General features: G+C 40.3%; 1 protein-coding gene across 1 annotated transcript; it reads left to right on the forward strand.

Annotated features, from left to right (window-relative positions):
• Positions 1 to 537: 537 nt before the first annotated feature.
• On the forward strand, positions 538 to 13,280 carry fez2b (fasciculation and elongation protein zeta 2b). Its single transcript, XM_028605945.1, has 9 exons — positions 538 to 925; positions 4,230 to 4,338; positions 4,594 to 4,710; positions 6,284 to 6,425; positions 7,288 to 7,415; positions 7,911 to 8,060; positions 9,302 to 9,377; positions 10,717 to 10,782; positions 11,691 to 13,280. The coding sequence occupies exons 1-9, from the start codon at positions 618 to 620 to the stop codon at positions 11,705 to 11,707; spliced, it is 1,113 nt and encodes a 370-aa protein (XP_028461746.1). The 5' UTR covers positions 538 to 617; the 3' UTR covers positions 11,708 to 13,280.
• Positions 13,281 to 14,895: the final 1,615 nt, after the last annotated feature.

Genomic DNA, 14,895 nt, shown 5'->3' on the forward strand with positions numbered 1-14,895 from the left:
TATAAAGGAACACTTCAGTTTAGCAGAAAATTCATAAAGCTGTCAGACCATTAGAAAATCCCCCTACAATATTTACCTGTGAGATGAAGTGGAGTAGATAAGGCTGCATAAGATGGAAATACTCAAATAAAGTAGGCTACTTGAGTAAATCTACTTAGTTACTTTGCACCCATAGACTTATGTCTATGAGCAAAAAATGTAATGGTCTTTTTTTATTAGGCTCTAGGCTGTTTTGAATTGAAGAGCCTCTCCTGATTTAGCAAAGCAATGAGTTTGCCTTTAGTGCAGAAGTGATGCAAGATGTATGGGCGGCTTTTCTAAACTGGATTTATAAATATAGCCTATTAGAGTGCAGATCCGTTCTGAGTGACAGTGTTAAGGCTTATATAAACAGCATAGCAATCAGATCCATTATAGAAACCATAAATGGAAACCCAGCTGACATGGGTTTGTTTTGCTCCATCTGAAAGGGAGGGGCGTCCAAACTGACGTCACAGTGGTACGCCCCCCCCCTCTCTCCCTCTCTCTGCCTCCCCGTCTAGTCCAGTGTCTAGAAGCCGAGAACAGAGCACCATCGAGGGGTCTAACTGGCTGTCAACAGAGTTACTACGGCAGTCATGGCGGCGCCGTTAGCCCACTTCGATGAGGACTGGCAGGATTTTAACGAGTTCAAGTCGTCCTCGGCGTCGGCCGACCAGCTGGACCAGCTGAACTCAAACGTGAGCGATCCTTCGTCGGGCCTAGACGATTTCTCAGACCTGGACAACAGTTTCTCCGGGGAGATCTGCAGCTTCAAATCGATGGAGGACCTCGTCCACGACTTCGACGAGAAGCTGACAGTGTGTTTCCGAAACTACAACAGCACGACAGAAAACATAGCCCCCATTAAACCCATCACAGAGGATAGTTACTTGAAAGACGACGAGTGAGTGTGAATTTCATGCGTGTTTTATTTACGCTAACTTTTAATCTCATAGCTAGCTAGCCGCGTTAGCCTCACCAGGCTAACCAAACGTTGATGTGACCCAGTGAGCTGCAATCAGTGCTGTCCAAAGTTTAGCCAAGCAGCTAGTGCATGTTTGCGAAGCAAACACTTTCAGTTGTATTACAACAAAATGTGTTTCATCATGTGGCTAACGTAACGTTAGTTGACTTTCACAACTGTAGAAGCAACAATACGTTGCAATGTTACAAATGACAAATACAAAGTGTCAACAATTTTTGACTGTTTGGTCCTTGAAGGGATGAATCAAGAGTTTGTTTTTGTGTGTGTGCGCGCAGCGAAGGAGAGGGCTCATGCCACGTTACCAGTACTTCATTTCATGCTATATTGGTTGATGTTAGCTATTAAACCACTAATCCACATAAAGTGTATATTGAGAGTAACGTTAAGTAACTGGCTCTTGCTCTGCACACTTGCTGCTGCTCCTTTTGATATGCGAGACTAGATATTTGACTTGGCTTTTAGGAGCCCTGCTGTTCCCTCTTACAGCAAACAAATCCAACATGTCGTGTTTCATACATGGAATCGTTACTTTCTGAAAGGTTACACTGTGAGCATCTGTTCTTACCACCTTAGCAGCCCTTGCTATCTCAGTCGGAGGTCTTCAGCAGTTGTTAGATACACTCAAATGTCACAGCTACACATTCACATGCCAACATGCTGCTATTACTTCCCAGCATTTAGTCACATTAATCCCACACAAATCATGGACGTCACTGTAACTGCATGGTTATGTGGGCTGCATAAATCACCCTCCTCTTGCCTTCTGCTTTCTTCTGCATGTGAAATTGCAACATGGTGACATTGTTAGATCTAATCACATAATGGATGTAAGCTTCCCCTTCTCTACCAAGTTAGTCATGTCAACATTCAAAAGTGTTGCTTTACTTGAATATTGGACCTGGGACTCCATCACCGAAGACTACCATCATGTACTGAGATCTTTGTTTACGTAACCTTTACTGGGATGAAGAAGAGTAGCGCAGAGTCTATAATTTTTGACAGCATTATGATGGCACAACCCCCCCAAAATGTCACACATGCTTAAAAAGCATTGGTTTAGAGTTGCAATGAATGATCTTTATTTTTTTTAATCAGCTACAGAGCAACATTTAGTCAATAAATTGATTAGTCAGTAGGCAGAAAATGAATAGTCATTCATTGATTCAGTCATTTATCTATCAAAAATGCCAAGCTCCTAAAATTCAGCATCTCAAATTGCTGTTTTTCTCTGTTTATAGCTTTTATTGCTTCATATATCATTTTTAAATGAATATCTTTGGGGTTTTGACTGTTGATGAGACAAAAAAAGACACTCGTAGACGTCATCTTGGACTCCGAGCTGGTTACTTGGACATGAGAATGAGGATCTTGGGTTTCCAACTGGACATTTTGTTACTAAAACTTGGCCACGCACATGTACACTCAACTGTCATAAATACAGTAGTTGAGAGCTTGTGACAGTTAAAAAAACATTAACAGTCTCACAGTTAATGGTGCTCTAAATGTTTAGGGGGATGCAGGAGGGTTGGTGAGACAGGTCTATAGTTGTTGTAGGTAAAGAAACAGAGGAAGGAGGGAATAGAATAATTGAACGTCAGCCTGGTTAAGCCCAAAGAGCAGCGCCAAGCTCAGTGAGAGTCTTTTCTGGATGACTGCACTTTTGCAGGACGTGCCCAGCCGCTTAACTAGTTCTCCAGGAAGAGCATGGCTGAGGCGAACAATGGGGACAACAAGGAGGAAATGTGTGCATGTGTGGGTGTGAATTGAGAAATAAAAATGTGTTTGTGTTAAAGCCAACTCGTGCATGTGGATTATATATGTGCGAAATGAAGCAGCATCCACATAAATATATTCAAGCAAGTAAATTTAAACAAATTGGCAGTGTCGAGGTAGAAACAGGAAGATTGGTCCCTTGAAATCTAGACCGGCCTCGTTTTTAGAATGTAAATGTTCTCAGTGAGGCTAATCGTGCATTTTGGCATGCACCCACGTGCCCAACACAGTGTCATTGCTTGAGGCACAAAAAATGCATCCTGCTAGCCGTTGCCCTATTTAGAACAATTCCTCAGCCCCCTACTCCCAAAGCTGTGCACGAGCATTCAGGGGGAAACATGCCAGTTATGTAAACACTTGTCTGTGTGTGTGAGAGAGAGAGAGGATATGACGATGCATAGCCACTCTGACACATGGGGTCACAGCATCCATCCTCGCTCGCAGCAGTCACCAGGAATAAGTACAGTGACTTGCACATGCACTTGGATTAATTTTAATATTCTGCACAGACCCGATTTCCTGTCAGTGTTTGAAAACATGCCCAATGCCTACAATTGTTAGTTTTGTTTTCAACATGAAGGGGTAGTATATTATATTAAAGTTAAGATTTATAAAATGGCACCTATCCTTTTAATTAATCCATCAGGCTATAGTAAATTATCCTGAACCATACTCTTCTAATAACTACCCACTATAAAATAATTCAGATATATATATATATATTATATTATATTATATTATATTTATTTTAATTTTTTTAAATGACATGCTTTCACATATTTTGCGACAATCCCTCAAATCCGGTAACCAGTAGTCTTAAGTTTAAAAAAAGATGGATTTCACAGTTGAACAGTAAACTTTTTTTTTTTTAACTCTGTGCCACCATCTGCTGAGCTGTTATGTCTTTTCTGCCATCATGCATGCTGCAAAGTATTGCAAACATTCAACAGTCTGTTATTGTAATGATGCCACTGTTTCTAAATCAGCTAATATTATCAGCAAACTTCCAAAAAGACTCTAATGATCTAAACGCACGGTTCCTATAGAAATGAATTGCGTATGTGTTACCAAAACGTTGCAGACCTTTGCTTTAAGGTTGGAGCTACTGCTCCTCTGGTTTCTCACCAGAGAATGTTTACCGGGGGGAAAAAATGCCATGTCATTAAGGAGTTGTTGCGTTTCCAGGCGGCTGCTGTGAGACGCAGCGACAGGAACACTGAAATGGTGAGTGGTTGGTCAAAGAGCAGGACATTAAACTCTGCAGAGTAATGCTGTGTCACAGTACAAAGAGAAGGAAACGGGCTGTCTTTTCTGCTGTGGGTTGAAAACGCTTCACTTATCATTTTGTCCATTATTCACAACTTTATTATGTCTCTCGTACTATTGTGTTATTCTCCAAACCTAAAAAAAATATATAAATAATTCATGAACCCCTCTTGCTTTACTCCAGAGTGTGGAACGCTCTGACAGATAATTATGGCAACGTGATGGCTGTGGACTGGAAGACATCGCACACTCGCTCCCTACACCTGCCCACCCTCAACATCACTGAGCATGAGGTACCACACACACACACACACACACACACACACACACACACACACACAAAATCCTTTAGTGTAATATTTTAAGCACACAGTAAACGCACAAGCTACATTTCAATAATCCCGCCCTGTTTTTGAACCTTGCAAAGAAACAAATGTAAGCAGTTTGCTCCTCAATCTGCTTAACCACCTGTTTGTTGTCCCATCCAAGTTGTCTCTCTCTTTCTGTCTCTCCCTCTTAAATCGCTCCCCTCCTTCCCTGATCGACAGAAGTTGGATAACCAATCTCTGGATCTGTCTGACGACGAGGAGCTCAGGGAGCAGATGGATATGCACTCAATAATCGTCTCCTGCATCAACGACGAGCCGCTCTTCACAGCCGAACAGGTAGGCTTTCACACGCACAGCGGCATGTGTTGTATTCACTTGGTTGTTTTGGAAACTGTCATTCATAAAAACACAGGGCTGGGAGCTTTTTAGGATTCTTAAGGAGGCGGAAAGTAAAGTAAAGTAAAGTAAAGTAAAGTGAATGTGAAATGTAAATACATTTGCACTGCAAATTGCATATTTGACTGGAAGCTACTTCATTTCCTGTGTTTGGGGCCTTTCATATCTGCCACATACTTGCATAATTTGCAAATTCCTGGTTCACACTAAAACAGATGTGACAAAGAGAAAACTGCTGGGGCGGCCTCTAGCTCACCCAGTAAGATGGTTCGCCCCGTGTCGGCTGAGTCCTGCAGCTGCGTGGGTTTGAATCTGACCTGCTGCCCCTTGCTGCGTGTCACCCCCCATCTCTCTCCCACTTTCATCCACTGTCACTACTTAATAAAGGGAAAAGCCCCAAAAACTAATCTTAAAAAAAAAAAAAAAGAGAGAGAAAACTGCTTCTTTTTCTCCTCTTCTTTACTAACTAGCCTAAGCTTAGCCAAGTAATTACACTAAAGTCCATCCAGTTTGTTCAGTAATGTGTTTTTTAGCACGTCTTAATGTTTAGAGCATGTTCAGGCTTTTGGACAAATGTCAGGTTCTGGTCGGAATATGTCTTCCTGGGAAGCTTTTGTTAACCCTTTTCTATCTAAAATAGTTGTCACAGGGGCAAACTACAAACAGACTGAACTCAGTAGAACCAAAATAGCAACCTTGAAAAATGAATTTATTGCTCACTGTTTGCTGGTTACATTCCGGTAAAGGTAATTGAGACTGTTGTATCTCTAAACATCTAATGATGTCACTACTCACAACAGACTAGTGTGATGATGTGACACATACATTTGGTTTGAGTGATCCATACCCGATGCTCGTCATGTGTCTTACACAAACATCAGCTCTGGTGACATTAGGCCTGTCGCAATATGCAATAAATGAATTAATCGCATGATAAATAAAAATGAGGATTTTATTTATTGTTTTTGATTGTGTTTGGTTTTTATTCCAGTGCATTTTTTTTGTTAACAGAGACTGAGAGTCCATTTTATTTATTGTTTTGGTTGTTTTTTGTTCATGTATTGTGGATATTTAAAATGTCTTCCAGTTCCAGTATTAAATATTCTTTAGAAATAAAAGTTGATGGATCTTTGAAAAGGTGTACCTGCGTTATTATGCCATTATCATTATATTAGATGAAAATGGTCCCAGAACGACAATGTTATCGTTTATCGCAATCATTTCTGGGACAAGTTATCGTCCAGCAAAATTTATCGTGACAGGCCTAGGCGAGATATGCATGTCAGACTGGAACAGTCTTAATCTTGTCAAACTTCATTTTCTCTGACAGGGCAGCTGCAAAATGACAAACCTAATCTCAATGACAATAAATCTAACACAGAAAACACTGTCACATAGTTCCAAACACACTTACTTAAACCTATAAAAAAACTAATTCACAACATGTAGAGATCCAAAAAGCAGTACCATACACATGTGAACGTATGTACGTTGGTGTTTTTTTTTTTTTTAGGTGATCGAGGAGATAGAGGAGATGATGCAGGAGTCTCCAGACCCAGAGGACGATGAGAGTCCCTCACAGTCCGACCTGTCCATGCTCTCTCAGGACCTCCACGCCCTGAAACGCTCCGGCTCCAACACCAGCTACGAGGACCGTGAGTACCGCTGCCGTCGTGTACGTTTACAAGCAGAGAATAAAGCTTTTAATGTCGTTTGTGCTCTCTCCCTTGTGAGACAGCAGTGTTGTCTCACACTCGACTGCCATTTGACAGTTATCTAAATCACTCAAATGAAGTGTAATGGGTCGCACTGTCTGGAACATGAAGAAACGGCCACACAAATGCACTAACGTTCTTACATAATGTGTAACAAATACAAACGGACAGCAATGACATTGTTCCTACATGTTATATAATCAACAGCATATATTTGGCTTGGACACAATTCTTTTTTAGTGCCAGGCTGGTGTAGACTGAGCATTTGCACCGTGTTTGCCTCAATGCTATAGAGTCTGTTTCAGATATCTGCATACAGTATATTAACTACAATATGTTGTGTGTTTAACATATTAGACAGCGCATAATGAGTTTCATTAAGTGTACACACAATATTTACACTGCGCTCGTTGCTCACGCTTGGAGTGATTACAGTGTAAGATGAGACACCAGACTTAAACATATTTTCTCCTGAAATTCTCATCACTTCCACCTTTTGATCCATCTCTTTAAAAGGAGATTTTCACACATGCTTTAAGTGTCTTCATTGCAATTATGATAAGGTTGTTTGTTGAGAGCACGTGATATTTAACTGATGTTAGTATTGGAAGCCACTACATAAAAGTGACCATTATTATTGGACATTCTAATTTTGCGTGCTCCATTCAAAGTAATTCACCTTCAAACAGCCATCCGGTCATGCGGAGTACTCATCAAACATACAGTGCTTTCACACAACCCAATACACAACAGTAACTTAAATATACTACTTCTTCCTGATCTGTCTACACACCATCCTCAGGGCTGCATCAGCTGTCTGTGTCTGAACTAACCGAGACTCTGGAGGAAGTGGAAACGGCCATCCGCCGCTACAGCGAAGAGCTGATCCAGGCTCTGGCCCTGCGAGACGAACTCGACTATGAAAAGGAGGTACGTTGTTATTTTATCTTCTCAACTGTGTCGCCTCATCGTTACCACAACGAGGCGACAACATGAACCGCATCTGTCTGCTGAGTTTGTGAAAAGCTGAAAACAAAAAAACAGTCCAAAAAATGACCAAATTATTAACAGCACTCGGCCGACTTTAAAGTCCCAATCGGCCAGACAATTCCACACTGATGCTTGGTTGTAAAGTCTATTTTAAATGTTAGTTTTGATGTGAAGAAAGCACGGGTGTTTGAACATCTGTTGTGTCGTGGGAGCAGACCGCAGTGCTCCCAGCGCTGTGTAGGCTGGTCAGAGGTCAGTGAATCGCTGGCAGCTGTTTCACAATGTAATTTGCTTTTCAATGTCATGACAGTCACTGTGCAATTTTACCGGTAGGTAAAAAATAGATTTCTCTAAGAGCATTACATTTATAAAGAAAAAAAGTTCAAATGCAGTTTGATCCTAAAAACTAGCATGAATAATGTTGTCTTAAAATAGGTGAAGAACAGCTTCATCTCGCTGTTGATCGACGTGCAGAACAGACAGAAGGAGCACCGCGAGCTGCTGCGGAAGAAGAAGAAAATCCGAAGTACGACTACAACCGGGCCCAACGGCCAGAGGACCACCAGCACGCACATACCAGGCACGGTGAGTCATGTGGTGACACGGCGTGGGAGGCGTAGACAAAGATGAAAACATATGCCCTGAATGCATGATTATAGTGCCGATCAGTGAAATAGAGACACACGTGCACAGCCACACACTTCTTCAAAGTAGATGCATGGCCTGACAGTTTGCGTGGGGGAGCTGCTTTCACTTTAGCACGAACAGTTTGTGCCAAACCTCTTTTCTCCCTTAATATAGGAGCCTCCCTATCTCTCTTCACTCTCTTTTTTTTCCTCCTTTCTCTCGCTCCTTTTAGCTCCTCACTCTGGAGGGACTCTCCAATGTCATTCAAAATGGCCTCCGTCAAACTTTTGGCAACACAGGAGGGGACAAACAGGTGCCCCTGCTCTTCCTTTCGACTCACATGTTTATTCTTTGCCGATATTCCTCTGTGCTTTTTTTTTTCTTTCTTTTTACCACTGGCATGTTTTCTTCTCTACAGCTACTGCTGGCGTTTGGTGTCATATGTTCAGTCATTTCTTTCATCAGATTTCTCTTTGTGGTTGATTTTAATGTCTTTATCCTTTTTTATTTTTTATTTAATAACTTAATTTCTGTCTGTCACTTGTCTTTTTATGTATTCCTTTGTTTTAAGCCAAGAAGACACGGTTGCATATAGAGCTGCAAAGATTAATCGATTAATTGTCAACTCTTAAATGAATCGCCAACTATTTTGATAATCGATTAGTCGGTTTGAGTAATTTTTTAAGATAAAAGTAAAAATTCTTTGATTCCAGCTTCTTAAATGTGAATATTTTCTAGTTTCTTCTCTCCTCTGTGACAGCAAACTGAATATCTTTGAGTTGTGGACGAAACAAGGCATTTGAGGACATCATCTTGGGCTTTTGGGAAACACTGATCCACATTTTTCACCATTTTCTGACATTTTATAGACCATACAACTAATCGTATAATCGAGAAAAAAATCAACAGATGAATCGACTATGAAAATAATCGTTAGTTGCATAATCATTGCTTTCTTTAGCTTGCATCAGTAAACATTTACTCTATTAGGTCTCTGAAATGTTAAAACCAACTACCAGTCCCATACAAGCCTGTTGTTTATCATATGTTCACATGTTGACCTTCATGACATCATATTTTATCACTCTTTTACAGCATGTTTAAGATTAAAATAGAAGAGTGTACAAAGGAAATATTGTCCACCTGCATGTGTAACAGTATTCGTTCACTGTGTCTTACATGATCTTTTTTTTTTCCAGTACCTAACCACAGTAATCCCTTATGAGAAGAAAGCTGGCTCCCCTGTGGTAGAAGACCTCCAGATCCTCACAAAGAGTAAGTGTATCGGCACCCTCACCGAATCTCACACACCAGAGGTCACGTTAACCCAATATTTTCCGTCATTGACGGAATTTCTTTAATAATGACGGAAAATTCTGTAGGCTGTCAGCAGCACAGAGTAGCAGGAGTCAGGAGAGCTTACCGACTAGATGATGGCAGAGGAGTTGGCGAAAACCTAAAGCACCTATTTGGCAAATATTTTGGATTTAGACTTCATTGTCCCCAAGGGGAAATTCTTTGTCACAATGCTGTATGTTATAGCACACTTACAGAAACAAGGCGTGCCAGGCGAGTGCGGTGAGTCACCCTGAACAACTTTCTGGTGTTAGTTTTTTCCAGCGGACTCCCAACGCTAATAGGGAACCTGATAACTTGAATGAGGCAATCTGTAAACTGTAACTGTAGCCTAGGGCTGGGCCATATATCGATATTATATCGATATCGTGATTTGAGACTAGATATCGTCTTAGATTTTGGATATCGTGATATGACTTAAGTGTTGTCTTTTCCTGGTTTTAAAGGCTGCATTACAGTAAAGTAATCTACTTTTCTAAAACTCACCAGACTGTTCTAGCTGTTCTATTATTTGCCTTTTCCCCACTTTTACATTATGTCCACATTATTGATGATTATTTATCTAAAATCTAAGTTTGAACATATTTTGTTAAAGCACCAATTGTCAACCCTAGAATATCGCCGCAATATCGATATCGAGGTATTTGATCAAGAATATCGTGAGATCTGATTTTCTCCATATCACCCAGCCCTAACTGCGCCCACTCTGCAGTGGAAGCTCAACCAGAGAGGCCAGAGATCAATGTTGCTGATATCACAGCAGATGAGTGTCCAAAGTTTCTTTAAAATGACCCAAAATTGTCATGTCACAATGGCTGCAGTGTTTTTAGTGGCTTCCGCTGTCGCTGCAGAAAATAAAAATCCTATATCTGCTTTGTTTGGTGTTGACATGAAGAGTGACCGCACGGTCGGCATCTCTGTTCATCTTTTCTGTCCATGCCCTTATACATGCATAATCTATCAGCTTGTTCTGTATATTAACTATTTAAAAAAAAAAAAAAAAAAAAATGAAATGAAAGGGTAATAATATATTATTCTGGAATCTTTACAACCCTGTCCGTTAGAATAAGGGACAACGAGAAAGTCTAACGCAACCTCTGACACACACACACCTACACTAACTGGACCATAATGACAAAATTAGATGTAGTAGTCTCTGCAGGTTGTTTGTTTTCAAGTTTTTTTGTTTTTTTAATTCTTCGTTTTGCCTCAATGCATGTTTGTGTTTTCAAAATGCGATGTGCTTTCTCCTCGATAGTCCTCCACGCCATGAGGGATGACAGTGAGAAGGTTCCTGCCCTGCTAACAGACTACATTCTCAAAGGTAAACACACAGACGTCGGTCATTTTTAACTGCTTCTCCATAATGTTTGATATCAGTGAGCAGGGGTGAAAATCGAAGCAACTTCAGTCATGTCAAGTTGGTTCATAGCAGTAATGTAAAAAAAACAAAAAAAACACCTCAAAGCCTTGAAAACTTTCCTAAAAGTGACTTATATTCAGAGGTCTGTGTCACAGCCAGGTGACTCTAGTTTGTCGATTCCAGCTGACATTTAGACATCTTGCCCCCTGGTGTTTGAAAGAGGCACAAAATTCTTTATTTTCAGGGAAGCAGACGGTAGAAAACATCAAACAGGATGCCACAGAGAAAAGTAGCACTCAACACAGATTAGACACATTACTTAGAGGGAGGGGAAAAAAAGCTTCTTTTCTTTTTTTGCCACCCTTCATTGTTGACCTGTACCTTCCTTGTCTTTCGTCTGCTGCATTGTCCTCTGGGTAGCTCTGGTATGAGAGCAGTGGAAACTGAGGTTTGTGAGGCACTGATACATTAACACAGACTCTTCACCTACAGCCTTCTATTCAGAGCCCTGTCAAACGCCATTTTTCTCTTTCTCTCTCTCTCTCTCTCTCAGTACGTAGTTTCACTTTCCTTCCCTTTTCAAAGCAGCAGTCTTCCCTAACTCGCTCTTCGCTGTAGTGCCTATCGTGCTGTGCAGTGCTTCTGGCTGCACTACCCCTACCCTGAAACACATGAATATGCACATAATTCCCCTTTACTGCGAGCTTGTAGTAGCAGCTGTTCGTCTCACCAGTCTCTTCTCTTTTTCTCACCCCAAATATTTTTCCCCCGTGGTAGTTGCTCTTCCATAATTCCCAGCTCTCCTTCATCTGCCACAGTGGGCATCAAAGGCACCATTGATCATAAGCTGTTCTCTGTTCTCTTCACAGTGCTTTGTCCCACGTAAAGCCAAAGGAAAGCCTCCTGTTTCCAGAACCATTCATTGGACCATCAGAAGACGGTTCTGGTAATCTGGAAGAACCCAGATAATGGATTCAAAATCTTCCTTTCTACTTCTTTCTTTTTTTCTTTCTTTCAAACCATAGACTTTCTTTCCTTGTGGCATTTTTTTTTTTTTTACTCTGCCACTGTTGTTGTTCTTACAGTTTTAACTCTAGATATAACCTCCTTGGTCTGTATAGTTCTTTTCATATGTAATGTTTTAACTTTTTAATGCCTGAGTGATACAAACCGGTAACTCCTGACTGCATGATGACTTGTCTATGGATGCCAGTAATCAGTATTAGTCTGAACACCTCACTTCCTGATTAGCCAGTGGCTCTTGAATTGAGAAGGGGCAGGGCTATATTTTAATTCCATGGGCTTCATCAGCAGGCCTGTGTGAGGGGAAACTTTTTGTAAATCAAATGCATTTGCATCAGTGTAGCTCAAACCTGACGGGGGAAAAACAAATCCTGGGGGAATCCAGGCCAGGCTGGTCGTGGTATTGAGCATAAATCCTGTGTTTCCTGTATGAAAACCTTCGCTTTAATGGCATTTGCTGATTGATTACATATGTCTCTGGGGTTGAAAACTCTGCCTGCTAAAGATTAAAGAGCAAACCCTTTAACTTTGAAATCGTAGGTTTACCCGTCTTTGCATGTTGGTTTTGGGTTTATGCTCAATTTTGGCTGATAGTTGAATGTTAAAATGAAATATTTTGTATACGAATAAGAGAAATTGCAGTTTTTGGATCTTTTTACTTTTTGAAAAAGGGAAGAAAAAAAAAGTTCAAATGACTTAAGAAGGTAAAAGCTGGATGAACAAACATATAAAACATATTTTTGGAGAAGGAATTGTTTGTAGTGAGATTAGGGACTTGCCAGTAGCCACCTTTTGTGACCACACAGCAACATCATTTTGTAAATGCTGTCCATTGACCTCTGAGCCCTCAAATAGTGACCACCACCCCCAACAACTTTATCACTTCCCCAGGAGTCGTCATTACATGAGTCTGAAAATACCTCGTATTACATATTTGCATTAGTAGAAAATGACCCAGCTGGTCGTGTCATTAGGATAAATAATGTCAATAAGATTATGATAGGTTTGTAAATTGTGTAGTTAAGCTTCTGTTATAAGTTGTTGGGTTTTCTCTATCTGTTAACCCTTAAACTGTTGTGGAGATGTTGTGGTAGCTCTTTAGTCTGTCAGTGATCTGGTCATGTAGTAGTGGAATATGTGGTTGATACTTAAGAGTACGTCTCACTAGATTAGTGTTAGATGAGGCTTATAAGCTTTAGCTAGTGGTGCCAAAACACGTCCGCATGAGGAATTTTTGTCATGCATCCATCTATTAACCTTATTAATCATCGTGAGCATGAGAACTTAAACCACCTTAAAGGGGTACTCCATTACATTCAGTTTATACGTCACACAGATTACTGCTCAGCCTGTAAAACGGTTGTATAATGCCGTCTGCAGCTCTGGAGGAGTTTTGTCAAAGTTGAGAAGTTGACCCTGATGATGTCATGATGATGTCATAAGGGTCATCTCGGCTTGGACTTGAGACTACAAATTTATAACTGAAAACCTTTGTTAAAAAGTGCATGGAGTTTTGAAAAGATGTGGTTCAAATTAGAAGTTATCGAGTTGCATTATGGGAATTGTATGATCCAGTGTATTTGGAGCTTGCCCCATACTAGAGACTAAAACTTAGAATATCTCAGCCTCTGCCTAATCGATTTTTTTTTTTTTTACTCTTCACACATCATGGTAGTGCAATACTAAATCACTGGAGCACCCCTGTAAAAGCCCATACCACCAGTCTAGCACTGCAGGTCAGTTGGTACACTAAAGGTTCAGATCACCAGCTGCTACAGGTGCACCACACACTGTCAGATCAGGTCTAGTCTAGCTCTCAGGTACAATCATCAGTGTTAGTAGTTTAAAATCTTATTCTGAAAGGTACTGACATTCCTGAGTCTTTGTATGTTTCTGGCAACATTTGTATTAGCTAGACTTCAATTTTGCTGCACTTTTTTCTTTTCACAAATTTCTCTAAATACCTGGACGAGCCAGTGGAGGCAATCACGGTAGCCTCTTGACTAAACCAGGGTAGCATTACAGATGTTGATTTATGTCGTGATTTGTTGAAACACAATATAATGCTTAAAGTTCTAGACTCTAATTAGTAGTGTAGTTAGATTAAACGGCACAGTAGCATCCGCTTGGTGTAGCAGTCTTGTGACGATAGCGTAGATGCAGTTGTAACATCTACCGGCTTTGATTTATTAGAAAATGCGTTAATATGGAGGAGAAGGTGAAACTCTGAAAAAGCAATCTACTTTTACTGGTTAAACTTTTTAGGCATGTTTCACAGAAGATAAGGGCATAGGAAGATGCCGTAGGGGTGTGATAAAGTTCATGGATGTTGGGTAAGATTGCACAAATGGTTGCTTAAATTTGAGGGGTCCATTTTATTCTTTTTTTAAAGGAGACAAAAGCTTATAGCTCTATATTTACTATTTATGTAACTGTTGTTTCTACTGTTGCCAGCTTTGCAAACATTCACAACCTAGCATGTGCTACATGCACTTTACTGCTGCAAACACATTTCTAATAATGATTAATTTGTTGTTTACAGACATATTAATATCACACTAAAAGGGACAAGTGCATGTCGCAGTGGAATGCAGAAAAACGCAAAGCAAATAACTATTACATTTAAACTGTTAAGAAGATATCAAAAAGGGCAAAGTTAAACATCAGAAGTTGTGTCAGTGAAACACACGAGTCACTTGGAGAAAAACATCCCTCGATTTGATCCTGATCTTAGAAAAGCTTAAATCATCTTTTTAGTTTTATAATGAAATGGCGGTCAGCGTGGAAGTCACTGGAGGATCTGGATCCCGTCTCAGGCCAGAACCCCTTGTCCTGGTCTCTTATTAGCGACATATCAGTGTAACGACAATTTAGAGATTTATATTTATATACGTACAACAAAACAAGCAACAGAAAAAGAGGCTGCCTTTGTAAATGCCTGAAATATTTTGTACATTAAACCAACTCCTTTTTGTTTTTAATGCAATATAATTCCTCAGTTTGGGGTTTTATGTTTACTGTCATGTGGTACTGCAGTATATTAATTTATTA

Source organism: Perca flavescens, chromosome 18 (assembly GCF_004354835.1).
Source record: "Perca flavescens isolate YP-PL-M2 chromosome 18, PFLA_1.0, whole genome shotgun sequence".
Taxonomy (NCBI): Eukaryota; Metazoa; Chordata; class Actinopteri; order Perciformes; family Percidae; genus Perca; species Perca flavescens.